The 25,755-nt window shown below is 49.1% G+C and overlaps 1 protein-coding gene and 1 long non-coding RNA gene across 3 annotated transcripts; both read right to left on the bottom strand.

Annotated features, from left to right (window-relative positions):
* Positions 1-2,210: 2,210 nt before the first annotated feature.
* LOC141409355 (uncharacterized) lies at positions 2,211-3,416 on the bottom strand. The gene is made up of 2 exons (XR_012429618.1): positions 3,301-3,416; positions 2,211-2,764 (listed from the first exon to the last, which is right to left on the bottom strand). It is a non-coding gene; the product is annotated as an uncharacterized lncRNA (long non-coding RNA).
* A 210-nt stretch (positions 3,417-3,626) lies between these two features.
* Positions 3,627-25,468, bottom strand: JPT2 (Jupiter microtubule associated homolog 2). 2 transcript variants are annotated; one of them, XM_074028535.1, is made up of 6 exons: positions 25,391-25,468; positions 17,396-17,544; positions 10,231-10,373; positions 7,145-7,193; positions 6,186-6,218; positions 3,774-4,977 (listed from the first exon to the last, which is right to left on the bottom strand). In XM_074028535.1, the coding sequence occupies exons 1-6, from the start codon at positions 25,432-25,434 to the stop codon at positions 4,781-4,783; spliced, it is 615 nt and encodes a 204-aa protein (XP_073884636.1). In that variant the 5' UTR covers positions 25,435-25,468; the 3' UTR covers positions 3,774-4,780. The 2 variants fall into 2 exon arrangements, with proteins under 2 accessions (XP_005590931.2, XP_073884636.1); XM_005590874.4 differs by having other exon boundaries at positions 3,627-6,218.
* Between the last annotated feature and the right edge of the window lie 287 nt (positions 25,469-25,755).

Here is a 25,755-nt window from a genome sequence, read left to right as displayed (position 1 = left end):
TAGTAGAGACAGGGTTTCACCATGTTGGCCAGGCTGGTCTCGAACTGCTGACCTCAAGTCATCCACCCGTCTCCCTTGGCCTCCCAGAGTGCTGGGATTACAGGCGTGAGCCACTGCACCCAGCCAATTATTCTATTTTTGTCCTATTTGATTTCTTATATTCTAGCAGTTTTGATAGGCTCTTATACTTCCAACCACGTATTTATCTTTAAGCTTTGTGTGTATGCCTCATAACTACAGTATCTGCAGCCTTTGCAGGTCTGATTCTGCGTGTCATCCTGGTTGACTCTTGGCTCAGGCTCCCCTTTCCCCCGTTCTGAGCTACTGTCCCCTGGACTTTGGTCTCTGGAACTGCTTGAGGCCTGAACTGAAAATGTGTTGCTCCGTAAGATTTGCACTTTATTTTGCTGGGCAGGGGGACACCATGAACCCAAGACTTTGAAACTGGGAGCCACAGATGTATTGTGAATTCTGATGAAACCACATCAGTGACTGCTTAATGCTAATAGGAATGGCCACTTACCGTTTTTCACCCACTGAAATGCTCATCAGTTCAGATCCTCTCATCCTAACCTGATTGCACCTGAACAGTAACTCCCGTAGCTGACACCCTACTGATTTTTTTTGGTTCAGTTTTTAGAGGCAGGGTCTCACTCTGTTGCTCAGGCTGGAGGCATTGGCATGATCAGGGCTTACTTGAACTCTTAGGCTCGAGTGATCCTACCTCAGCCTCCTAAGTAGTTGGGTCTACAGGTGTGCACCACCACTGCTGGGCCAATTTTAAAAACATTTTTGTAGAGGAGGTCTCACTATGTTACCCTGGCTGGTCTTGAACCCCTGGCCTCAAGCGGTCCTCCCCTTGGCCTCCCAAAGTGCTTAGATAGGTGTCACCCACCATGCCAGGCCCTATTGTGTTTTCACATTTTCTCCTTGCAACGTAATTTGCCGTATAGACGTTCAACCATCCCACTAAGAGGTTTCAGTCTCAGATTCCAATTTCCTGGGATCCCAAGTGACTTAATTTTGCCAAATCTCCATTTCTTTTTTTTTTTTTTCCTGAGATGGAGTCTCACTTTGTTGCCCAGGCTAGAGTGCAGTGGCGCCATCTCAGCTCACTGCAAGCTCCGCCTTCCTGGTTCACGCCATTCTCCTGCCTCAGCCTCCCGAGTAGCTGGGACTACAGGTGCGTGCCACCACACCCAGCTAATTTTTCTAATTTTTAGTAGAGACGGGGTTTTACCATACTGGTCAGGCCGGTCTCAAACTCAACCTCAGGTGATCCACCCGCCTCAGCCTCCTAGTGTTGGGATTACAGGCGTGAGCCACCGCACCTGGCCCCAAATCTCCATTTCTAAGCCTGCAAAACAGCCTAAAATATCCAGCTTATTAGGAATGTCAGCTAATCCATGAAAGGCACATGGCACCATCTCCAGCAAATAACGTGCAATAAAGGCTATGGAGAGTTGTGAGGTTCTATAAAGTGAAAATGACGAGGCTGGGCAAACAGATGTAATCTATAATCCTTCCTGGTGAGTAAGTTAGAGCAAGCTTGCATTCTGGGGGATGTTTAAAGCTTCTGCTTTATACCTTTGAGAAATCTGAGCCCTTTGAATTCCTGAGGTAGCACACCAGGAGCACTGCTACCACAGGGAGAGGCCAACAGACTTGGCCATCAACTCAATTGATTAATTATCACTACTATGATTGGGCAGATTTGTTACTTGAAGTTGGTTACAACAATGAAATTATAACAAGATGATATGCTGGGTAATTCTCGACGCTTATGGAATCACACAGCTGGCCTGCTCCTGAAAGGCGGTGCTGAATCAGAACCTCCTACAGCTGGGCACAGTGGCTCACACCTGTAATCCCAGCACTTTGGGAGGCCGAGGAGGTGAAACCCAGACTCTACCAAAAATAAAAATAAAAAATAATAATAATCAGCCAGGCGTGGTGCTGCATGCCCGCAGTCCCAGCTACTTGGGAGGCTGAGGTGAGAGGATCACTTGAGCCTGGGAGGTTGAGACTGCAGTGAGCAGAGATTGTGCCACTGCACTCCAGCCTGGCTGACAGAATGGCTCTGTCTAAAAAAAAAAGAAAGAACTTCTAGTAATAGAGGAGTTGACTTCCTTTCAGATTTGGAAATATTATTTGGGATGCAACTTTTTCTCATTAAAAGACCTTAAAATGTAAGATAGGCTTGTAAAATGTAAGTTTCTAAAATTCAGCTTTAATTTCTAAGTATCTGCCCTAATGCCTGCTAAGAAGTCACACAGTTCCCTGTGATGTTCCTCTCATCTTCGTGAGTTGAGTTTTAGAGAGCATCTTTAGATAGCACTTTGTAGCCACACATAAAACCGGAATATTTAAATGATGATCTTCAAGATGGTAAGGATTATGAGTGCAGAAGAAATTAAGCAGCCAGCACGGGACGAGGCATCTACACGCTCACAGGGTGTGACCCACCAGGCACACCACAAAGATCATACGGCAAAGTTATCTGCCATCAAAAGAGCCTGTGTATTCCTGGACAAGGCACGGGGCTTGCGGTGGCAACCCTTCGAGGTCTGTTCTTCACACCCTCACCCTGTACCAGGTGGCGCCACCCTGCATCCTTCTAGACTTGGCCAGTGCCAGGCCTCTGGAGACAGAGGAGTTGAGACTCTCAGAGGTTTCCATGCTTGCTGATGGCTTTGGCAGCCGCTAGAAATAGGAAACTTAGTGTGTCATTGCCTAGCTGGGTTCTTGGAATTCGCTCTACACCCTGTAGATGAACAAGTGGAAATGGTGTTTCAGTTAATGCATGTTGGTTTTCTTTCTCAAGCGTTGACTTTAATCTCATCTGGCCCCGATCTAGCAGGCAGAATGGTGTGGAGCCTTCTAGAGAGGGACTCTCAGGCTCACAGTCTGAGACATTTACCCTGAATCCACATAATGCCTGTAAGGATATTAAGTATGTCTGAGGACATATGAAAACAGCTAATACATCAGAAGGAAAGAAACTCAATTTTTTTTTCTTTTTTTGACACAGGGTCTTGCTCTGTGGTCCAGGCTGAAGTATAGTGGCATGATCATCACTCACTACAGCCTCAACCTCCTGGTCTCAAGTGATCCTCCTGTCTCCGCCTCCAGAGTAGCTGGGACTACAGGCATGTACCACCACACCCGGCTAATTTTAAAAGTTTTTTTTGTAGAGACAGGGTCCCAGTATGTTGTCTAGGCTGGTCTCAAACTCCTGAGCTCAAGTAATCCTCCCACCCTGGCCTCCCAAAGACTAGAGGCCCGAGCCACCATGCCCACCTGTTTTCTTGACAGGACTTGAACATGACAAGCTCTCTGCTTCTCCTCACCTATGCATTGCAGGCCAGGCCAGAGGCAGGTTCAAAACCTTAAAGATATGTTAGGACAAGTGGTATACAAGGGGGAAAAAACCCTTCACTTAAGTTACAGAAACAGAAAACAAAACTGGCTTATTCCCCCAATTATTGTACTCAAAGCTTTGAGAAGATTAATTTTGGCATCCTCTGGCTAAATGCAAAACAACAAAACAAACAGGCAAACCCTTTCAGCAAGAAAAGCTGTGGGGGAAGGGACTCTAAGGGACACACACAACTGACAGCAAAGGCTCTGAGCACATGATTGCTAAGTTTAATTCAACTGTTACACCCCATTCTGCCTTGTAAAAATAACAAAACGCTCCTATCAAAATGACATTGTGATGTGAGTACAGGCTTTTTGTTTTGGTATAGCTCTAGAAAAATGTTGGCACCGAATGCACTTAAGAAAAGTGTTAAGGCTTAATACAAATACAGAGACAAGTCATTTCTCAATGCAGCTTAGAGGGTGAGAACAGGATGCTAGGTTTTTAAACCTTCCAAATACAGGCAGTCCCCAACATACAGACATACAGAACACCTTCCAAATGCAAATGACAGCCACAGAGCAGGACTTGCATGTGCAGGAACTCCTCTTCTCCCAGTGACCAGACTAAGCACTCTGAATCCCGCCCCACAGCCTCGCACAGGGAAAGAAGGCGGGACAGATGCGAGAAAAGTAACGTCAGGGGCTCCGTCACAGCTGCCCAGAGGCTTCTGCTAAAGTTCATATTTTCCTCATTCCCATCTCTGGTTTCTCCCATCACCCAGAAGTCCCTGCCAGGGGCAGAAGTAAAGAGTTTTTCCTCTCACCTAGTGGACAGCAGGGGCTGGGAGAATCACAGATCCCAGTACGGTCATGTCCTATTTCTTCCTGGCAATCTGATTTGGAATTCGTGAATCATTTTCTCAATTAAAAAAAAAAGTTATAAATGGTAGTTCATTTCCAGCATTAAACTGTTTCCTTTTAAGTTGCATCAATGACTTTGAAGCTAAACCACATGAGGTGTATGCAGAGTCACACAGAGTGTTTCTTGGCTCCAAAGTCTACGGGCAATCAAAAGGGGGAGCTGTCTTTGGTTGACAAAGCCTTGTGCAGACCCCTCAGCGGGCCAGGTGTAGGAAGGGGAGCTTGGCAGGCAGCGTCTGCAGGCACTTAAGCACTGAGGCAGCGTGAGCCTCACTGGACACGGCTGCTGCCTTTCTAAAGTTTAATAATGATGATGTTTCTAGCACCAAGCATTAGCTTTGTAGGCACTCAGAGCAAAGCTGCCACCACCCAGACATTCTCCTCTGTTAACAGATGCCCACCCAAGGAGAGCATGAGAACTGAGCTTGCAGCCCTTTAGGGAGATGGGGAGGGGCTTCTGCCTGAAGATGAAAGCAACACCACCTTTGCCATCCCATTAGCTGAGTGAGCAAAGCTCAGGGAATTGGACAGGTGTGACTTTGCTACTGAACTCTTTCATCTCCTGGCCTAAGGTCTGTAGTCTCTTCCGGAAGCTTGTTTGTGAGTTAGATCCAGAGGTTCTAGAAAGCTTTGTAGAGGGTGGCCTACACAGCTCTTCTTCCTCTTTGGTGTACCTGAACAACTGACTTTTTTCTGGAAAGGTGTCAGAAACAGACCAGAGTCAACAATCATTTATGTAAAGCTGGTATTTAAAAATAGCTTTTTAGATATTATTAAAGAATTCAAACCTAAGAACCCAAGGTTCCCAAGCATCTCTTCTTTCCACCAACCAATTAAGGAATAAAGACAGACACAGGAAGAACTTAAATAAGCCACTTACTCATATGTATCTGAATAGATTTGGAAAGTCCCGCAGAGGTCAGTAGGCCTCATTTATGGGAAGAACTGTGGCTTGTGAAGGGAACTGTCTACCTCATTGGAGAACAACAGAGGCCTAGACTTAAGGCTGATAAGAGGGAAAAAGGAAGAACTCACAAGCAAAACTGGCATGTAAAGGACCAACACCAGCCCTCTGACATGAGATCAGATCAGGCCGAGGTTTCAGATGGCAGGAACTGGGCACTTCAGAGGGTCAGGGCACCAAAAAGATCTTCCATAAAGCAGAAGACAGATAACAACTATTTGGTTTTTTGAAAGCTGCCGAGGAAAAGCAATCAAGATGTTTCAAGAAAAGACTGCAGAACAAATACGCTGGGGGTAAAATGAAGTGGGGACGCTGGATTTAGCAGCCGTGATCTCCAGAATGGAAGCCGTTCTGCTAAGAGGGCAATATACTGTTAGTGTTTCTGCTTACGCCTCCTCCATTGAACAGCAGCGGCGGACAGGTTGTTTTGGTTTCTTTCAGTCATTCCTAGACATCCAGTCAGCTGGCAGACTGCTGATCCAAGGACCATGCCCTGCCCCACCTCCCCACCCTCACCCCCCTTCCAGTTCCTCTCAAACCTGGCCTACACACGAGCGATGGTTAGGGGTGCCCCATTTCATCCCCACAGAGGCACCTCCCAGCCGTCTGGAAGGCACGGGTCTCCAGGCAGCTCTCAAGACGGCCGTGGAGACGCTGAGCAGCCAGGCTCACACATGACTAACCCTCTTCCCACCCCGCTCATTTGGGCAAAAGGAAATGAAAACATTGCTACCCTATCTCTTGAGTTTCTGGTCTGGCTCCGGGTGGAGCAGTGGCTTCTCTTAGTAGAAGGAGATGCTGGATTTGCCTCCCGGTGGGTTTAGGACCTTGTTGTGAGAGCGAGGCCGCGGTCCCAGCCGGGGCTCATGGCTGTCGACTGTGGGCGTGGGCTCCTGCTCCTTGGCGAGGCCTGCTTCTTTGGCGCTGCCTTTCTCACCTGGCTGTGCTCCAGCTGGGATGCTTGTTGCTGCTGTGGGACACAAAGTTAGCACACCATCGCGTTAGAGGCAACCCGTGACCCTGACAGGCAGGCTGTGGAAATAAACAGTGTGTCATAGAGCAACTTGCAAGAAATTCACGCTGTAACTGGGAAAGGGAAGACAATACAGACAGGCTTTTCATCTGGTACCAAAACAACTCACTGCAATTAGCAGATGCAGTTTTGAAATGGGCATAAAGTTGGGGCTTGCTATTGTAAATATTCCTAGATTTCTTCCTAAGTGAATTGTTTCTTCATACTGCTTGTTAAACACCATTTCTTCCATCTCAAGCTCCCTGAGAGTGACCATGAGGAGGAGAGCAAATGTGTCCTAGCCGAGGGCTTAGCGAGGCAAAGGCAGGCCCTGTGGCTGTTACCCTGGACTTTTCCAAGGTGAATGAAATCCCACAAATCTTGGTCATTAGTTAAGGGAAATGGAGACCCACAGGCAGAAACCGATGCCCACAGTCAGGCTGAAGAGCCGCAGGGAGAGTCGAAGTCTGCCGCTCAGCCTGGGCAGTGGCTCGCTCCCCGAGGTGACCCACCATGGAGACACCCGCCTCCCCATCCCCCACCCCTCCCCGGGCCCCTCTCTTCTCGATTAGTTCTGCCAGCTCTGCACTTGGCCTTGAGTTCACTGTAAGTTTGGGATGCCTGCCCTTCACTACACAGATCCGTTTCTGGGAGACGACCCCATGGCCCTGGGCCTAGGCTGATGAGCAAGACCGCAAAGTCCCAAGGTTTCACCCCAGCCTTCTTCAAATGCTGACTCCTCCTGCAGTGGACACACCCGAGCTTATGTTAATCAAGTAGCCTGGAAGGTGCAGAGAAAGACCCTCATTCTCAGGGGACACAGCAGCAGCTCTTCCAGAAAGAATGAGGCCACTCAAGAGAAAGGAAAGAAAACACAAGCTCACCTGTCAGGTCCGACTGTGGTTCTTCTCCTTCACATAAGAAAACATGATCCTGCAACAGGCAAACCACCGAGTCAGGACTCACTCAGAAAATTTTACCCTCATTCAAATGGACAATGAAAACCAGGGCATATAATGTTTTAATTTACAAAAATGTTTGTGCATCTGACCTCAGTCCCCCCAAACCCTCTACAGATTATTCTGAAACAAATGTGGTATTTCATTTATCCATACATATTTCAAGATGTAGCTCTTAAAACATCCTCTAAAAAATAACAATAACTCCCTCAGAACTCCAAATATTAATGATTCCTTAAATATCAAAGTCAATTTTTTTTTTTTTTTGGAGACAAGAGTCTTGTTCAGTCACTCAGGTGGGAGTGCGGTGCTGTGATCTCGGCTCACTGCCGCCTCTACCTCCTGGGCTGAAGCGATCCTCACACCTCAGCCTCCCAAGTAGTGGGGACTACAGGCGTGAGCCACCACACCTGGCTATTTTTTGTATTTTTTGTAGAGACATGGTTTTTGCCACGTTGCCCAGCTCGTCTCAAACTCCTGGGCTCAAGTGATCCGCCTGCCTCAGCCTCCCAAAGTGCTGGGAGTATAGGCATGAGCCACTGTGCCCAGCCTCAAAGTCAAATGTTTAAATACTTGGCATAATATTTTCAAGGTTCATCCATGCTGCAGCGTGTGTCAATGCTCCATTCCTCTAATATTCCACTGTATGGACAGACCACATGTTGTTTACCCATTCACCTGTGGATGGACAACTGAGTCATCCCCGCCCTCGGGCTGCTGTGAATAATCCTGGTGCAAGGATCTAGTGTTTGACTCCTTGTTTTCAAGTCTTTTGAGTACATACTTAAGAGCAGAATTGTTCGGTTATGTGGTAATCCTGTTCAACTCTGAGGAACTGGCAGTATCCACAGCCACTGCACGCTTTTCCATTCCCACCAGCACTGCATGAGGGTTCCAGTTTCTCCGCATCCTCACCAACTTTTATTTTCCATTTTTACATCACATGATCCGAGCAGGTATGCACTGGCATCTCATGGGTTTCTGATGTGCATGTCCCCAATTGCTAATGACACTGTGCATATTTTCAGGTGTTTTTTTGGCTGCCTGTATCTCTTCTTTGGAGAAATGTACATTCAAGTCTACTGCCATTTCTGAATCGGGTTTGTTATTTTGTTGTTGAGTTGTAGGCATTCTTTATATATTCTGGATAGTAACCCCTTATCAAATATGATTTGCAAATATTTTCTCCCATTTTGTGGGTTGCCTTTTCACTTTTTTTTTTTTGAGACAGAGTCTCACTCTGTCTCCCGGGCTGGAGTGCAGTGGCGTGATCTTGGCTCACTGCGCCCTCTGCCTTCTGGGTTCAAGCAGTTCTCCTGCCTCAGCCTCTCGAGTAGCTGGGACTACAGGCACCCGCCACCACGCTTTTTATTGGTAGAGATGGGGTTTCACCATGTTAGCCAGGATGGTCTTGATCTCCTGACCTCATGATCCACCTGCCTCAGCCTCCCAAAGTGGTGGGATTACAGGCGTGAGCCACTACTCTCGGCCGAATTGCTGACTTTTAGGACATTTCTGATCCGGCCAAAGTTCAGCTTGTAGTAAAGCCCCCAAAGATACTTCCCAAAGAGATGCTCTCTTGAAAATAACTCAGACAGCATGGCTGGGCACAGTGGCTCACATGTGTAATCCCAGCACTTTGGGAGGCTGAGGCAGGTGGATCAGTTGAGGCCAGGAGTTCAAGACCAGCCTGGCCAACATGGTGAAACCCCATCTCTTCTAAAAATACAACAATTAGCCGGACATGTTGGTGTAATACTGGCTACTCGGGAGGCTGAGGCAGAATTGCTTGAACCCGGGAGATAGTGGCTGCAGTGAGTTGAGATCGTGCCACCGCACTCCAGCCTGGGCGACAGAATGAGACTCTGTCTCAAAGAAAACAAACAAACAAAAAAACCCAACCAAACCTCAGCAGAGTCTAACGGGTCCTATAAGACTTTACAATGGAAAGAGATGTCGCTGCAGAGACGCCAGCCCAAGAGAGATGTAGGGCAATCTAAACCAGGCTGGCCGCAGGCGACACTCTCATCCAGTCATGTCCTCTCCTTTCTGTTTACATTTCCATTTCAATTCTTCAATGGGCCATCTTCCAGCATATAAACCGATAAACGTGCAGCAGTTTTCTAAGCTTAAGTAACTCCAGAAATGGTTACGAATTTTATTTTAAGAATTTTCTGCTTTAGGGAACTAGACCATATCTTTTAACCACAAAAAAGGTAGAAAAGTGAATAAACATATTAAAAAAATATTGCTAATTATGTTAGTAATAAATCCTGGCCTTTCTTACTGACGAATGGTGGCTGCAGTAAACCCTAGAAATGTTATGCCACCACTCAAACTAATGTCCAAGCTAAGGCAGTGCAGGCTCTGGTCCCAGGGAAGCTGAGACTGGCCTTAGGCAAGCCCTCCACCACAGCCCAGGGAGGCTGCAGATCTAATCAATCCCTGCTAAGCATGCCCGAGGTCACATTGCTCAGGCATTCCTCTCCTTTCCAGGTCACTTATCTTATTCTACTGATGCCATTACTGGGTCAGAGGCGTCAGCTACGCTTTAGTCAAGTGCTGACAATCTGCACAGGTAACCAGTTGAGGACCTCAACCGTGTGGGGAAAAGCCCATCAAAAAAGAACTGTCGCTTTTCCTTTCCAAGATGAAACAGGAAGAGTGGAAGACGGACAGGGCCCGGCTCCTCTGCTGCACGTTCTGTTCCCTCTCTTCTCCGCGCCCCACAGCGCTGCAGTGAGGAGCCGCCGCAGCCCGTGGGCAGTGGGCATCCGCCACCGGCACAGGAGCAGCTTCCCCCACGGCTTCAGTCAGCACAAGGCTGGACTGTTTCCTGGGTGACGCAGGGGAACTTCCAAACTTGATGACTAATGCTTTTGCATCCAGGACAATCCACGTCACCCACCATGATTCTCCCTAAAAACATGTCACATCTGCCTTGGAGCCTTTTTGGAAAGAGTACCTGGCATACCTGCTGCTGCTCTGTCATGTTGGAATGCAGTCCATACCTTGGGTTTGTTTGGGTGTGCCACGCGTGAAGTGGCAGTAACCGGAGACCCAAAAATGTCACTGGTCTTCCCTCCAGGTGGGTTCAGGTGCTGTCGAGTCTGCACGGGGGTTGATTCGTCAAAGATACCACTTCCTTTACCCCCTGCAGAAACAATCACAGAACACTGAGCAGCCAGACGTCCATCGGAGCCCACCCCACACCTGCAGGGCTTTACAGACCTCCTCTCATAGTAACCCCTAGTGCCAGCCCTGAGCTCCAGGCCGACAGGGCAGGATGCTCAGACCGAAACCCCTGAAGACCTATGTCAAAACCATGGCTGTATCAGGGGCCTGCCTGCAGCCCTCATGTCTAGAACTGAGCTGATCTAGGCTGGCCCTAGAGGTGAGATGGCATCAAACTGCAGATTTTCCCTCTAGAATTTCCTTAACTTTGAACATTTCATGCTTTCCTGTTGGTGCTCCTCACAAAACCCATGAAGAGTTCTTCAGTAGATTAAAAATAAACAGCTAAATGTTTAAGTCACACAGATAGAGTTTTGAATTTAATAACATGCCCTATTCAAGGGAAATCTGCCACCCTGAAAATATTTATTAGTCATTCCTCTGACCTCATTCTGGCCGGTACTTCCAGAGACTAGGTATGTCTGCAAATTACAGACACGTAACATCTTTGTTGCCAACTGTAAGTGACTTGATAAGCCATAATGAAAGTGTGCATCTAAGATGTGACTTCCTAGTAGCAGGTGACTAAGGGATAGATGTTCAGCCTAAATACCTGTGCCCAACGTTCTACAGAAAGATGGCTACCCTGTGGGACCAACGGACCACCTCTTCACTCAGCAAACACCAAGCACCCGCTTTTGACAAAGTGCTAAACGGAGGTTGGTGTCATTAAAATCATGCCCCTGGTGTACCAAGAACTTACAATCTAAAAGGAAAGATGATGCATTCTGCTGACTTGCTGTGTGATCCTGTGAAAGTTACTTGGCCTTTGTGTGTCCCCCAGTCCTCATCTGTGGAATGGGGTAATAAAAGGACTCCCTCACAGGACTGGAAGAAAGCTCAGTGAGTTACTGTAGCCATATGTCAAATGCTTGCAACAGTGCCTGGCATGGAAATAAACATGTTAACCCTATTTTCTTTTTTTTTTTTTTTTTTGAGACGGAGTCTCGCTCTGTCACCCAGGCTGGAGTGCAGTGGCGCGATCTCAGCTCACTGCAACCTCCGCCTCCCGGGTTCACACCATTCTCCTGCCTCAGTCTCCTGAGTAGCTGGGACTACAGGCGCCCGCCACTGCGCCCGGCTAATTTTTTTTGTATTTTTAGTAGAGATGGGGTTTCACTATGTTTGCCAGGATGGTCTCGATCTCCTGACCTCGTGATCCGCCCACCTTGGCCTCCCAAAGTGCTGGGATTACAGGCGTGAGCCACCGCGCCCGGCCGTTAACCTTATTTTCTATGCACTCATAAAGAGGTATCTATACGCCCTGTCCAGTGAAAACACAAGGGTGCAAACCATCCATACAGCATGCAATGTTTTCATGTAAAAGCGGGGGGTGTTCTTATTTGCTTTTATATGAAGAAAAGCGGTTACCTACAGGGGATACCGACACGTGTGAAGACACAGGACTGCGGGAATGCAGGGGCTCAACACTGCTTAACACAGTCTCCTTTTTTTGTTTACAGAGTTTTGATCTTTTGCATTTTCTTTTTTTTTTTTTGAGATGGAGTCTCGCTCTGTCGCCCAGGCTGGAGTGCAGTGGCGCGATCTGGGCTCACTGCAAGCTCCGCCTCCTGGGTTCACGCCATTCTCCTGCCTCAGCCTCCCGAGTAGCTGGGACTACAGGCGCCCGCCACCTCGCCTGGCTAGTTTTTTGTATTTTTTTAGTAGAGACGGGGTTTCACCGTGTTAGCCAGGATGGTCTCGATCCCCTGACCTCGTGATCAGCCTGCCTCGGCCTCCCACAGTGCTGGGATTACAGGCTAGAGCCACCGCGCCTGGCCGATCTTTTGCATTTTCTGTTCTCGAAAAATTAAATTTTGTAAATTGATTTATTTAACTTAAAGAGAGTTTATTCATGTGTAATGACTGAGGACAGCCCACCTGGAAACACCGAGTCCAAAGGAATGGAGTCGGTGTTCTGAAGTAGGGACATTAGAGTTTCATTTATATAGGCAGGGATAGAGGAGCTTTTAGCAGGACTACAACTTTTTTCACACACAGTGTATAGTTAGAGCAATCTGGTTACAGGAAAAAAATACATTTTTAACGGTTACTTCCTAGTGTTAACAATCCACACTGCTCCACAGAAGCAACCAGATGAAGAGCCCATGCCTGCTTGTGTGGAGATGAGGCTCGGCTGGGGGTCTGTGCACCTGCTCATCTTCAGACCCTCCTGAGGGCCCCACTGCGGGGGTGGGGCCTAAAGCAGGGTGGCTTTCTGGGACACCAGTTCTAGGAGCACAGAGCGCATTGACAAGGAGGACTGTAACACAGTACAGCAAGTGGGGGCTCGGGCCGGAGTGTGTCTGCCTTTTGCAGGTGATAACAGAACATCCGGCGATATGTGGGACTCGCCCTGCAGAAAAATGTGTACATTTTTCATATGACTTCATGGTGTTTATAAACCTTCTGAACCTCAGCCATGGACCTCCCAGGGACCCACAGTCCCCAAGCTTGAAACCCCTGGCCAGGGAAAGCAGCACAGCACGGTGGGGAGAGTGTCCTGTGGCCAGACTGCCTGGGTCAGAGTCTCTGCTCAGCTGCTCATTAACTGTGAGACCTTGGACAAGTTATGTCAACCTTCTTTCATTTCCATCTTCTTAACTGTAAAAAGGTAACAAACAGTCCAAGTGCGTCGGCTCACACCTGTAATCTTAGCACAGTGGGAGGCCAAGGTGGGAGGACTGCTTGAGTCCAGGAGTTCAAGACTAGCCTGGGAAAAAAGTAAGACCTTGTCTCTACAAAAACATTTTAAAATTAGTCTGTGGTCCTGCTACTCAGAAGGTTGAGGTGGGAGGATTGCCTGAGCTCAGAAGTTGGAGACGGTGAGCTGTGATTCTGCCACTGCACTGAAGCCTGGGTGACACATTGAGATCCTGTCTCAAAAAATCAACAAAACAAAATAAAGTAATAAATAATAATACCTACCTAGGGTCACCGGTGAGGCTTAAACAAGTAAATTCAGGTGAAGTGGTTAGAACAGTCCTGGCCTGCTGAGTAAGCCCTTGGCAATGCTGCGGGGCTGTGTCAACAAGCGCGTCAGGACCACGGGGCGGGGCGGAGAAAACTATGTGTGCAACCCCCAGCCCCCACTGCATCGTTCCTGGCTGTGCTACAACAGCTTACTTTTTTTTTTTTAAACGTGACTCCAGCTTTTTAAAATAGAAGATAGTTTTTGGCCAAAGACACCACTCATTAAAAAAAAATAAACTGTGAAAGATAACACAGAAAAGTCTGTAAGACATTAACTATCACAAATAACTACAGGGTAGACACCAGGTAACCACTGCCCAGGTCACTGAGAACAGTGCCCGTTCCCAGAAACTCCTGCGTTCCTTCCCTCTCACCCAAGGTTACCACACGCCTCAATTTTGTGGAAACCACATTTTTACCACGTATACGTGCAACCCTAAACAATGAACCTCTGCTTCTGACCTTCTTAACTAGGAGGTCGTACTGCATATGTCTGTTACCATTTTACTTGAAAAACAAATTCAGCTTTGAAGCAAGAAAACATGCCTAAATTCACTAATAATTGAATATAACCTCGAGAGATGTTTTCTCCTCCTGCTAGATTTTCGATTTCCAAGGGCTCTGTGTTATTTTGTTTTTAAAAATATCATTTATTTATTTGGGAGATTGGGCCTCGCTATGTTGCCCAAGCCAGTTTCAAACTCCTGGGCTCAGGCAATCCTCCCACCTCAGCCTCCCAAAATGCTGGGATTATAGGCATGAGCCACCACACCTGGCCTACAAGATTTGTTTTAAAAAGCAAAACTAAAAGATAAATACTATTGGTGCAAATAAGCACATACACAAGATAGGTAAACACCGGGCAATGCCTTGAAAAACTGGTTGGAAATATCTATCCATATTTTAAACTCATATACCATCTGATCCACCAATTCCATTTTGAAAAATTTATCCCAGTGGATACATTCAGGAGGTCAGTTTAAGGCATGGAATCTGGAGTCAGAAAAACCCCGATTCAAAGGCCAGCTCTGCTACTGACTTGACTAGCTTGGGATTTATGCATGCCAGTGACCTTTTCCGAGCCTCAGTATCCTCCTCTGTGAAAGGAGCAAAACCACCTACTCCTAGTTACGGCAAAGACCAAATGAAAAATACACATGCAAAGCACTTAGCACAGCCCCTGGTAAATATTAACAATTCATAGATGTCAGTCATCAATGCTAGAAGAGGAAAAACAATTCACGGAACATCTTTTTTTTTTTTTTTGAGACGGAGTCTTGCTCTGTCGCCCAGGCTGGAGTGCAGTGGCCGAATCTCAGCTCACTACAAGCTCCGCCTCCCGGGTTCCCGCCATTCTCCGGCCTCAGCCTCCCGAGTAGCTGGGACTACAGGTGCCCGCCACCTCGCCCGGCTAGTTTTTTGTATTTTTTAGTAGAGACGGGGTTTCACTGGGTTAGCCAGGATGGTCTCGATCTCCTGACCTCGTGATCCGCCTGTCTCGGCCTCCCAAAATGCTGGGATTACAGGCTTGAGCCACCGCGCCCGGCCTCACGGAACATCTAAACCAGGCGACCAACACAGAACACAGAGACTACTGAAGATTCACTGAAACACTAAATGGGAATTGGTAAATGTCCGATGGCTATGATGTGGTCTGTTACACACACACTCAGCCTCTGCATACTTTTCTCAATCAGGCCGTGCAACTAGAGGGTTGTGGGGCTAGGTCTGTGTGACTAAGTGTAGAAAGAGGGCAGGACTCCAGATCTCGTTGGGTGGTGACCAGTTTCCCTTTCAGGCTTCCCTTGATAATACATCATAAACTGTCTTCGAAGAACACTGGAGGGATAGAAAAACTCGCAACAACCGTGAGAAGGACCGTGAGAAGCAGGAACCTGGCATGGGGAGCCATGATAGCTGACACCACACACTGTGACCGGGAGTGGAGGCTGGCTCACCAGCTGCAAGGGGCTGGGCTCCCCCCAGGCATGAGACTATGTGGAATGGGCAAAGGAGTACCACCTGCCTTCCACAGAGCGCTCTAGGGACAGCTCCAGACATGACTCTGCTGAGTAGCGGCCAAGTGAGCAGACTCATACACCTGGAAACGCCTCAGTTAGGATTCTGTCTTGCATGCGATGTATTATTCTGCTATCCTTTCTAAAAAGGACATGCAGGAGTCCCTGGGCGTAAATTCATAAACCGGAAACAATGAGAATATTAGTCACTTAATAAAAAACACTCACTTCTCTAACTACATCCAAAAAAGCAACCAAACAGACCAAAAACAAAACAAAACAAAACAAAACAAAACAAAACAAAACAAGGCAAGCAGCAAACCTAGCTTCGGCTGGGCACAAGGGTGCATGTCTGTAATCTCAGCAATTTGAGAGACCGAGGTGAGCAGATGGCTTGAGCCCAGGAGTTCCAGACCAGCCTAGGCAACATGGTTAAACCCTGTCTCCACAAGAAAAACAAAAAAAATTAGCTAAGCATGGTGGCATACGCCTGTAGTCCCAGCCACTCAGGAGGCTGAGGAAAAAGGGTCACCTGAGCCTGGGAAGTCAAGGCTGCATGCAGTGAGTCATGATGGTGCCACTGCACTCCAGCTGGGGCGACAGAGTGAGACCCTGTCTCAAAACAGAAAAAAAAAAAAAAGAAAAAACTAGCTTCTGGATCTACTGCTTTTTTTCCTCTATATTTGGTCAGGAAATATTGGTACCCCAAAACTGGGTGAGGTCGGGAGTGGAGCTGGCTCTGATTCAGGACCTGCCTGACACAATGACACCTGAGCATGGCCTCTCAAACCTTCTAAGAATGGAAGAGACTGTGCTTTCCCCTCCTGTACAGACAGGGGAAAGCCATTCAGGTAACCTCCACTGTGCGATTATTCAACCGGACAGTCTACCAGCCAAGAGAAACCTTTTTCTTTCTCTTTTTTTGAGACGGAGTCTAGCGTGATTTTGGCTCACTGCCACCTCCGCCTCCCGGGTTCAAGTGATTCTCCTGCCTCAGCCTTCTTAGTAGCTGCGATTATAGGCGTGCACCGCCACACCCAGCTAATTTTTGTACTTTTAGTAGAAATGGAGTTTCGCCATGTCAGCCAGGCTGGTCTCAAACTCCTGACCTCATGATCCACCCACCTCAGCCTCCCAAAGTGCTGGGATTACAGGCATGAGCCACTGCGTCCAGCTGATAAACCTTTTTTTTTTGTTTTTTTTGAGATGGAGTCTTGCTCTGTCACCTAGGCTAGAGTGCAGTGGTGCGATCTCGGCTCACTGCAACCTCCGCCACCTGGGTTCACACCATTCTCCTGCCTCAGCCTCCTGAGCAGCTGGGACTACAGGTGCCCGCCACCACGCCCGGCTAATTTTTTTTTAGTAGAGGTGGGGTTTCACTGTGTTCGCCAGGATGGTCTTGATCTCCTGACCTCGTGATCCGCCCGCCTCAGCCTCCCAAAGTGCCAAGAAACCTTTTTCAAAGAGTCCCTCCCACTGTAACCATCAGGAGGTGGGGTAAACACTGAAGAACTATGTAGATGTGTGCTGGATCAATTCTTTCTTGTTAAGAGTTTCAATCCCACTGATGATCCGATTAAAAACACTTTCCCTCCCTAGGAAAAATGTTTAAATGCACAATAATTTGCACGTAATTTCAGGAATCTCAGAGGGGTCGAAGGAACAACTGGGAGCGGCTCCCTGGCAGGAACCAGAAGCCCTTGTCCACCTTTGTGTCCTCAGTGCCTGCATTCAACCAAAGTCTCCAGAACAGATGGAGAATTCAAGACTACTCAAGCCACCTTCAAGAGAGAAAAGTACAAATCAGAACGTTTTCATTTTGGAAGAACTCTGATGACAAGTAATTACCTGAACCAGAAAATATGGGAAAGGCTCAGTATAAAGAAACAGAAAATATTTTCAAAAGAGAATCGTAGAGGCCAAAGGATTAAGGATTTCCAAAGGCCCATACCTGGAGGATTTGTCCTCTTGGGTATGTTCTGAGGTTCTTCTGTTGGTCCAAAAATATTAGATGCCATCCTATTAGGCCTGCTGGAAGGAGTAGCTTCTTCTGGACTTCCAAAAAGATTGCTCGATTCTCCTCCTGGGGGCTTCATGGCCCTACAAGCACAGAGTACATGCCAATTACTGATGGCAGCCCTGAAAGCTTGTCACTGTGCAAGGATTTTGGCACAGCTACACAGGGTAAAAGTATTTTTTTTCTTTTTGAGACAAGGTCTTATTCTGTCACCCAGGCTGGAGTGCAGTGACGTGATTTTGGCTCACTGCAACCTCTGCCTCCTGGGCTCAAGTGATCCTCCCACCTCAGCCTCCTGAGTAGCTGGGATTACAGGCACCCGCCACCACAGCTGGCTAATTTTTTGTATTTTTGGTAGAGATGGGGTTTCGCCATATTGCCAAAGTTGGTCTCGAACTCTTAACCTCAAGTGATCCGCCCACCCTGGCCTCCCAAAGTGCTGCGATTACAGGTATGAGCCACCACACCCAGCAAAAGTATTTTCTTAACATCTACTAAGAAATCACACACCACCATTAGTTAATACTGGTATGACTAGTTTACAGACACCAGACTTTTCTTACTGCTCTTTAGGTTCCCTTAAAAGTATTCTTTTTTTTTTTTTGAGATGGAGTCTCGCTCCGTCGCCCAGGCTGGAGTGCAGTGGTACAATCTTGGCTCACTGCAACCTCTGTCTAGTGGGTTCAAGTGATTTTCCTGCCTTTGCCTCCCGAGTAGCTCAGATTATAGGTGTCTACCACCACACCTGACTAGCTTTTTTGTTTGTTTTTGTTTTGTTTGAGACGGAGTTTCGTTCTTGTTGCCCAGGATGGAGTGCAATGGCGCGATCCTGGCTCACCACAACCACTGCCTCCTGGGTTCAAGCAATTCTCCTGCCTCAGCCTTCTGAGTAGCTAGGATTACAGGCATGCGCCACCACACCTGGGTAATTTTGTATTTTTTTTTTTTTTTTTTTTTGAGGTGGAGTCTGGCACTCTTGCCCATACTGGAGTGCAGTGGCCCGATCTCGGCTCACTGCAAGTTCCGCCTCCTGGGTTCACGCCATTCTCCTGCCTCAGCCTCCCGAGTAGCTGGGACTACAGGCGCCCGCCACCTCGCCCGGCTAGTTTTTTTGTATTTTTTAGTAGAGACGGGGTTTCACCGTGTTAGCCAGGATGGTCTCGATCTCCTGACCTCGTGATCCGCCCGTCTCGGCCTCCCAAAGTGCTGGGATTACAGGCTTGAGCCACCGCGCCCGGCCAATTTTGTATTTTTAGTAGAGACGGGGTTTCGCCATGTTGGTCAGGCTGGTCTCAAACTCCCGACCTTCGGTGATCCACCTGTGTCAGTCTCTCAAAGTGTTGGGATTACAGGTGTGAGCCACTGCACCTGGCTCTTGAACCACTTTTTATTGCAAAACTTAAACTTAAAAACTAATAAGCAATTGCCACAAAGCTCTATTCCCAGAGCACCCTCTACATTCGCAAACAAGTAAAATGCTGAATTCAGAACAACTGGAAAAACTTTTTAAATGCATTTGAGAAAGGCTTACTGAAAGTGAGATTTAAACCAGTGAGTGGCTCATGCTCTTTCACTGTTCCTAAGCGACGGGACTGTCTGTGATCCCAGACGTTTAGAAACGAAGTCAGACCTCTGTATCCACAGGTTCTGCTTCCATGGATTCAACCAACCTCAGATCAAAATGTCAGAAATAAAAGGATGGTTGCATCTATACTGAACATCTACAGACTATTTTTCTGTCATTATTCCCTAGGTAATATGGTATAAGAACTATTTGCATAGTATTAGGTGTTGCGAGAAGTCAGGGACCCCGAACAGTATTATATGTAACCTTGTAACCTAGAGATGATTTAAAAGCATATGGGAGAATGTGCATAGGTTATATGCAAACACTACACCACTTTATATCAAGGACTTACACATCCTTGGATTCTGGTATCCTGGGGGTTCTGGAACCAACTCCCGCAAGATACCAAGGATGACTGTACTTGAAATTACAGGGCTCAACATCACACAAAAACTATGATATGAGGTTAGATCTCACTGGAAAGCTTTGCAAACACTGACCACTCAAGGTTTAGTTAACAAAAATAACACTTTCTCCTCAAAAGAGCTAGACAGAGCGCTGAGGGCTCCTTGTGATTGGATGTGAATGGAATTCTCAGATCTCCTGCTATAAAGCAGGAAGGCAAAGAGTGCTTCAGTCTCCGCCTGCAGAGACCCATGGGCTGGCTACTCTACCCTAGAAGCCAAGCGTGTGCTGGCAGACCTCTGAAGTGGTGCCCAGGGCCCCTGTCCACTCAGGAGGTTGGGGGAGGTGGATGCCAAACTTCCTGTCAGCAGTCGCCATTTCCTGGAGGATTTGAGGAGGGAGAAAAAAAAGACAGGTACGCTTGAGAAAAATTATTTTTTAAAATACAAAAATTAGTCAGGTATGGTGGAACGCGCCTGTAGTCCCAGCTACTCGGGAGGCTGAGGCAGGCTTGAGCCCAGGAGGTCAAAGCTGCAGTGAACCATGATTGCATCACTGTACACCAGCCTGGGCGAAAGAGTGAGACCTTGTTTCAACAAAAGGAAAAAAAATAAAGGGTGGTTGCAGGGGGCGGGCGACTTAACAAGATTTTAGGTGAGGTGCTCTGATAGTGGCCATAAGGCCATCTGACTTCCATATCCATTTCTGAATCACATAGCCCTGGTAATTCTGCATGCTTTGTTTTTGAGACAAAGTCTCGCTCTTGTTGCCCAGGCCAGAGTGCAATAGCATAATCTCGGCTCACTGCAACCTCCACCTCCTGGGTTCCAGCAATTCTCCTGCCTCAGGCTCCCGAGTAGCTGGGACTACAAAAGCCCGCCACCATGCCTGGCTAATTTTTCTTTCTTTTTTTTTTTTTTTTGAGACGGAGTCTCGCTTTGTCGCCCAGGCTGGAGTGCAGTGGCCAGATCTCAGCTCACTGCAAGCTCCGCCTCCCGGGTTTACGCCATTCTCCTGCCTCAGCCTCCCGAGTAGCTGGGACTACAGGCGCCCACCACCTCGCCCGGCTAGTTTTTTGTATTTTTAGTAGAGACGGGGTTTCACCATATTAGCCAGGATGGTCTCGATCTCCTGACCTCGTGATCCGCCCGTCTCGGCCTCCCAAAGTGCTGGGATTACAGGCTTGAGCCACCGCGCCCGGCCAATTTTTCTATTTTTAGTAGAGACGGGGTTTCACCATGTTGGCCAGGTTGGTCTTGAACTTCTGACCTCAGGTGATCCGCCCACCTCAGCCTCCCAAAGTGCTGGGATTACAGGCATGAGCCACTGTGTCTGGCCTATTTTATTTTTTTGAGATGGAGTCTTCCTCTGTTACCAGGCTGGAATACGGTGACGCGATCTCAGCTCACTGCAACCTCCACCTCCCAGGTTCAAGCAATTCTCCTGCCTCAGCCTTCGAAGTAGATGGGATTACAGGTGCGCATCACCGTGCCTGGCTATTGTTTTGCATTTTTAGTACACATGGGGTTTCACCATGTTGGCCAGGCTGGTCTCAAACTCCTGACCTAAAGTGATCCGCCTGCCTCGGCCTCCCAAAGTGCTGGGATTACAGGCCTGAGCCACTGTGCCCAGCCAATTCTGCATGATTTTTCTTGACTAGTGTAGCAGGCCTAAACATGCGTGGGTCTCTACAGCTCTCTCTTTGGGAATAAGGGATGAAGGTCTGTAATCTTTAGAATTGAACAGAATTTATCATCAAGTCTCATGTGAGCTGAGCATGAGCTATAATTCCTTTTACTGACTTATTTGAAACATGGCTCTTCTCTCAAGCCCTCAAGGTGCCACAAACTGTCAGATCCAATTCCAGGCAGACGCGCCTTGACTGTAAGCTCTCTAGGACTCTTTCCTGACCCCACACTCCCTACATTCACAGTCTCCTGTCTCCTCTGCCTTTCACCCTTGCTTCAGTTCAACCTGCACATTTCTTGAGCACCACCATTGGCGATCCTTCCCCAGACGCTGCAGATGGAGTAAAGAGCAAGTCCGCACTCCGGTGGAGCTTCACGTTTAAACAGGAGAGCTGGAGCTATGCGCAGGTGGCTCCAGGCTCCGTGCGAGTGATGTGACAGACACTGGGTGCCATCAGGGCTCCAAAATTCGGAAGAGGTGAAACCCAAATTGGGTCTGTGGCCTCCATGTGGAAAGGGTACCAATGGGCGCAGGAGGTGAGTGGTAGTTACTTGAAATGACTAGTGTTACTTTGGGGTGAAAGGAAATACAATATTTAACATTGTTCTATGTGCTTTTCTGAATTTTATTTGAAAACAAGCAAAGAAAAAAAAGTGGTACCAAAGAATGGTTTAGCAGAAATTATGGCACATACAGACCCAGCCCCAGGGAAGGGGCAGTGGCCATTTCGATCACAAAGGCAACAGGTCCTACTGCAGGTTTCACACAGACTGCAGTGCTGGGCTGCCTCAAAGGGGTCTCGGATGAATGGAACTGAGTGTTCAATAGACCTTTCAATCAAAACATCCCAACAACAATGGTGCAGTGTGGCGTTCTCTAGGCTACAGGCACACTTACCACCATGACACTAGTGGGCGGGGGGGAATGCTAGAACTCACACATTTGGGGACAAATTCACAATGTGGGTGGGGGGTGCTTCCCAATTGTTTTTTGCCTCTTATGGTACCCCTTCAATATAGTTCAGTGAAGATATTCAAAACACACAACAGAAACTCAAGCGCACAGGAGAAGAAAAACTTCACACAGCTGGAGTGGACTGCAGCACTGGAGAGGGAGGGAAAACCTGTGTGGCCCTCCTTGGGGGGTCTCCATGCTCCTGACCCTCTCTAACAGTTCGTCCCCAAGCTTCAGAAAGGATTAGGGGACTGGTCAGTCTTAAAGAGAAGCAGTGAGAAATAAACTCAGATTAAATTCCTTACAAATATAAATGTTACAGCTTAAAGGAAGATCTCAGGTTAATCATGGCTAAAGCATAATGCTGTTACAAAATCCCTTTAACACAAGATAATCCCTCAGTAAGAAAACAAGAGATGTAAGGTCTCAAGAGAGGAAAACCTGGCTGGGTAATCTTACAGCCACCACTTGATTCCCTTCACAGCAAAACAAAGTGTGACGCTTACAAGGCACCCACCCTGCAACTCAACCCCGTTCAGATGAATGGCAAACATGCAACTTCTGGTGGACCCCAAGCAGAAGCTTCCAGTGATATCTCATCATTCCATTTCAGACCTGCTTTCCTTTCTCACCATCCTAAAAGGAAGATCTTTCTCCCTTTCCCAACATCCTGTCCAGAAACGAATCCCCCAAACTAGTGTGAATATGACTTTAGCATGGCACCTCTGCAGCTAACTTCTGGAGTGTGAAAGTCAACATAAAAACATCAGTGTCACTCAGGGTGATAATAAACACCATTATTTACTGGGCAGCCAGTGCCAGGCGGCACAAACAAAAAGAAACGTACTAAATGCAAACAACTGGGACAGGGCTGGGGATGCAGTTCCTCACACCACTGGTGTGGGTGGTGCAAAACCCTGGCCATCAGGAACCAGAAACCAGAAACCAGATGCGCTCTGAGCACTACAGTGTAAACTTCTGGTCCCACATTGGTGCAGACCTAGGTGTGAGAAATAATCACTGTTACATGGATTAAGGGCTGTTTTTTTTTTCAGACAGAGTCTCACTTTGTCATCCAGGCTGGAGTCCAGTGGCGTGATCTCGGCTCACTGTAAGCTCCGCCCCCCGGGTTCACACCATTCTCCTGCCTCAGCCTCCCGAGTAGCTGGGACTACAGGTGCCCACCACCACAACCGGCTAATTTTTTTGTATTTTTAATAGAGACGGGGTTTCACTGTGTTAGCCAGGATGGTCTCAATCTCCTGATCCATCCACCTTTGCCTCCTAAAGTGCTGGGATTACAGGCGTGAGCCACCGTGCCCAGCCAGGGCTAATTGTTTGGTTACGAGTATTACTGAATACTGACCTAACTCCCTCAAATCTAAAGGGTTTTTTTTTTTTTTTGAGATGGAGTCTTGCTCTGTCGCCAAGGCTGGAGTGCGGAGATCATTCTCGGCTCACTGCCACCTCTGTCTCTGGGTTCAAGTGATTCTCCTGCTTCAGCCTCTCCAAGCAGCTGGGACTACAGGCACACGCCACCATGTCCGGCTCATCTTTGTATTTTTAGTAGAGACGGGGTTTCACCATGTTGGCTAGGCTGGTCTCAAACTCTCAACCTAAGGTGATCGCCCACCTCGGCCTCCCAAAGTGCTGGGATTACAGGCGTGATTCACCGCACCCAGCCAATCTAAAGGGTTTTTAATTTTAGCAAGTTGGAGCAATTCTTTTATTTAGTATTTATTCGATATAGTATTTGTCTTCACTTGATCTTAGCCAAAAGACCGAGAAGCAACATAGTATTTGTCTTAACCGTCACGGCACCCACATTCTCTTCTACTTCTCTGGCGAGGCTGTGCCACAGAGGGGCTCATCACACAGAAAACCTCAGGCATCGGAAGACCCAAACTTCACAATGCAAGCTCACTGCTCAAGTGGACGAAAGACCCTGTAAGCTCTGCCACTCTAATTTATGTGAGTCCCAGTACCCAAGGAGTGCTTTAAAAGTTCAAAAACACAAGAAAAGTGTGCTGAGCGTTCCTGGCTATTAAACATGAGTCAGAAAATCTTTGTCCCAACCCACTTCTTCCTACAGCGAAGCCCAGGAGCGCCATCCACCTTCCCAGGTTGAAGATTAAAGGAGATAGAACTGACTTCCCCAGACACCCTGGCACTTTCCAAAGGAAGCGGACTCACATGAACTAGTGGAAGCGCGGCCATGGGCATGGCACAGGCCACATACACACCAGGGACACGGGCAGGGCCACACACACACCAGGGACACGGGCAGGGAACACGGCCACACACACACCAGGGACACGGGCAGGGAACACGGCCACACACACACCAGGGACACGGGCAGGGAACACAGCCACACACCAGGGACACGGGCAGGGAACACGGCCACACACACACCAGGGACACGGGCAGGGAACACGGCCACACACACACCAGGGACACGGGCAGGGAACACAGCCACACACCAGGGACACGGGCAGGGAACACGGCCACACACACACCAGGGACACGGGCAAGGCACAGGCCACACACACACCAGGGACACGGGCAGGGAACACGGCCACACACACACCAGGGACATGGGCAGGGAACACGGCCACACACACACCAGGGACACGGGCAGGGAACACGGCCACACACACCAGGGACACGGGCAGGGAACACGGCCACACACACACCAGGGACACGGGCAGGGAACACGGCCACACACACACCAGGGACATGGGCAGGGAACACGGCCACACACACACCAGGGACACGGGCAGGGAACACGGCCACACACACCAGGGACACGGGCAGGGCACAGGCCACACACACACGAAGGGGGGCACCGCCAGACACACCCCACAAACACACCGCCGCACACCCCTTGGGGACACCTCCCCCCAAGGAACATGGACACGCACCCCACAGACTGGGCCGCACCCACGGGCACACCCCACCCCCGGGGAACCCCCCACGGAACGCACCCCACGGAACGCGGACGCCCAGGCGCGAGGGAGCGCAGCCCGCCCTCCACACAGCTTTGTTCCCAGAGCCCGGGCGCCCCTCCCCGCCCTCGGCCTCGGTCGCGGGCAGCTCTCCACAGCCCGGGCCTCGGCGAGCGGCCCCTCGAGCTTCGGGCCTCAGTCGCGCGGCGGCGGCGCAGAGAGGCGGGCGGCGGCCCCGGGGGCCTCTGTGAGGTCGCGTCGCCCCCCAACCCCACCCCAACCCCACGCAACTCGTCGAGGCCCAGGGCTCGCCCGCTCCCGCCACGTGGTCGCGCTTCCCGCCTGCCTCCCGTGTGCCCCGCGCCGCACCTGGAGCCGGCGCGGCCGCCCTCGCTCTCCGGGCCCCGGAACATGTCGACCGCCGCCACCCTCAGCTCTCCGCGCGCCGTTCCCGCCCGCCCAGCACAGGTACCCAAGGCCGCCCGCCAGCGCCCATTGGGCGCCAAGACGCCAATCATCCCTCCGCAGCCTATCGGGGCGCCGCCCCGTCCCTCACGCCCACCCCCCGACGACTTAGGCTTTGAACGGCCGGCGCCGCGCCCGCAGCCGATTGGGGAAGGCGACGCCGCTCGCGGAGTTGGGAGCTCGCATTGGGCGGCGGGCTGGGCGGGCCCTGGGGCGGCCGCGCCCTCGGGAGGAAGCCCGGCCTGGGGGAGCCCGCGCGCCGATCGCGG

Source organism: Macaca fascicularis, chromosome 20, assembly GCF_037993035.2.
Source record: "Macaca fascicularis isolate 582-1 chromosome 20, T2T-MFA8v1.1".
Classification (NCBI taxonomy): Eukaryota; Metazoa; Chordata; class Mammalia; order Primates; family Cercopithecidae; genus Macaca; species Macaca fascicularis.
This window is presented reverse-complemented; position numbering and strand designations above follow the sequence as displayed.

Coding starts and splice junctions, on each gene's coding strand:
- JPT2 (XM_074028535.1), bottom strand. CDS start 25,434: ATGTTCCGGGGCCCGGAGAGCGAGGGCGGCCGCGCCGGCTCCAG. Junction 17,545..25,390: donor GGCGGCCGCGCCGGCTCCAG/GTGCGGCGCGGG, acceptor CTGTGCTTGTAG/GGCCATGAAGCCCCCAGGAG. Junction 10,374..17,395: donor CAAGAGGACAAATCCTCCAG/GTATGGGCCTTT, acceptor TTGTTTCTGCAG/GGGGTAAAGGAAGTGGTATC.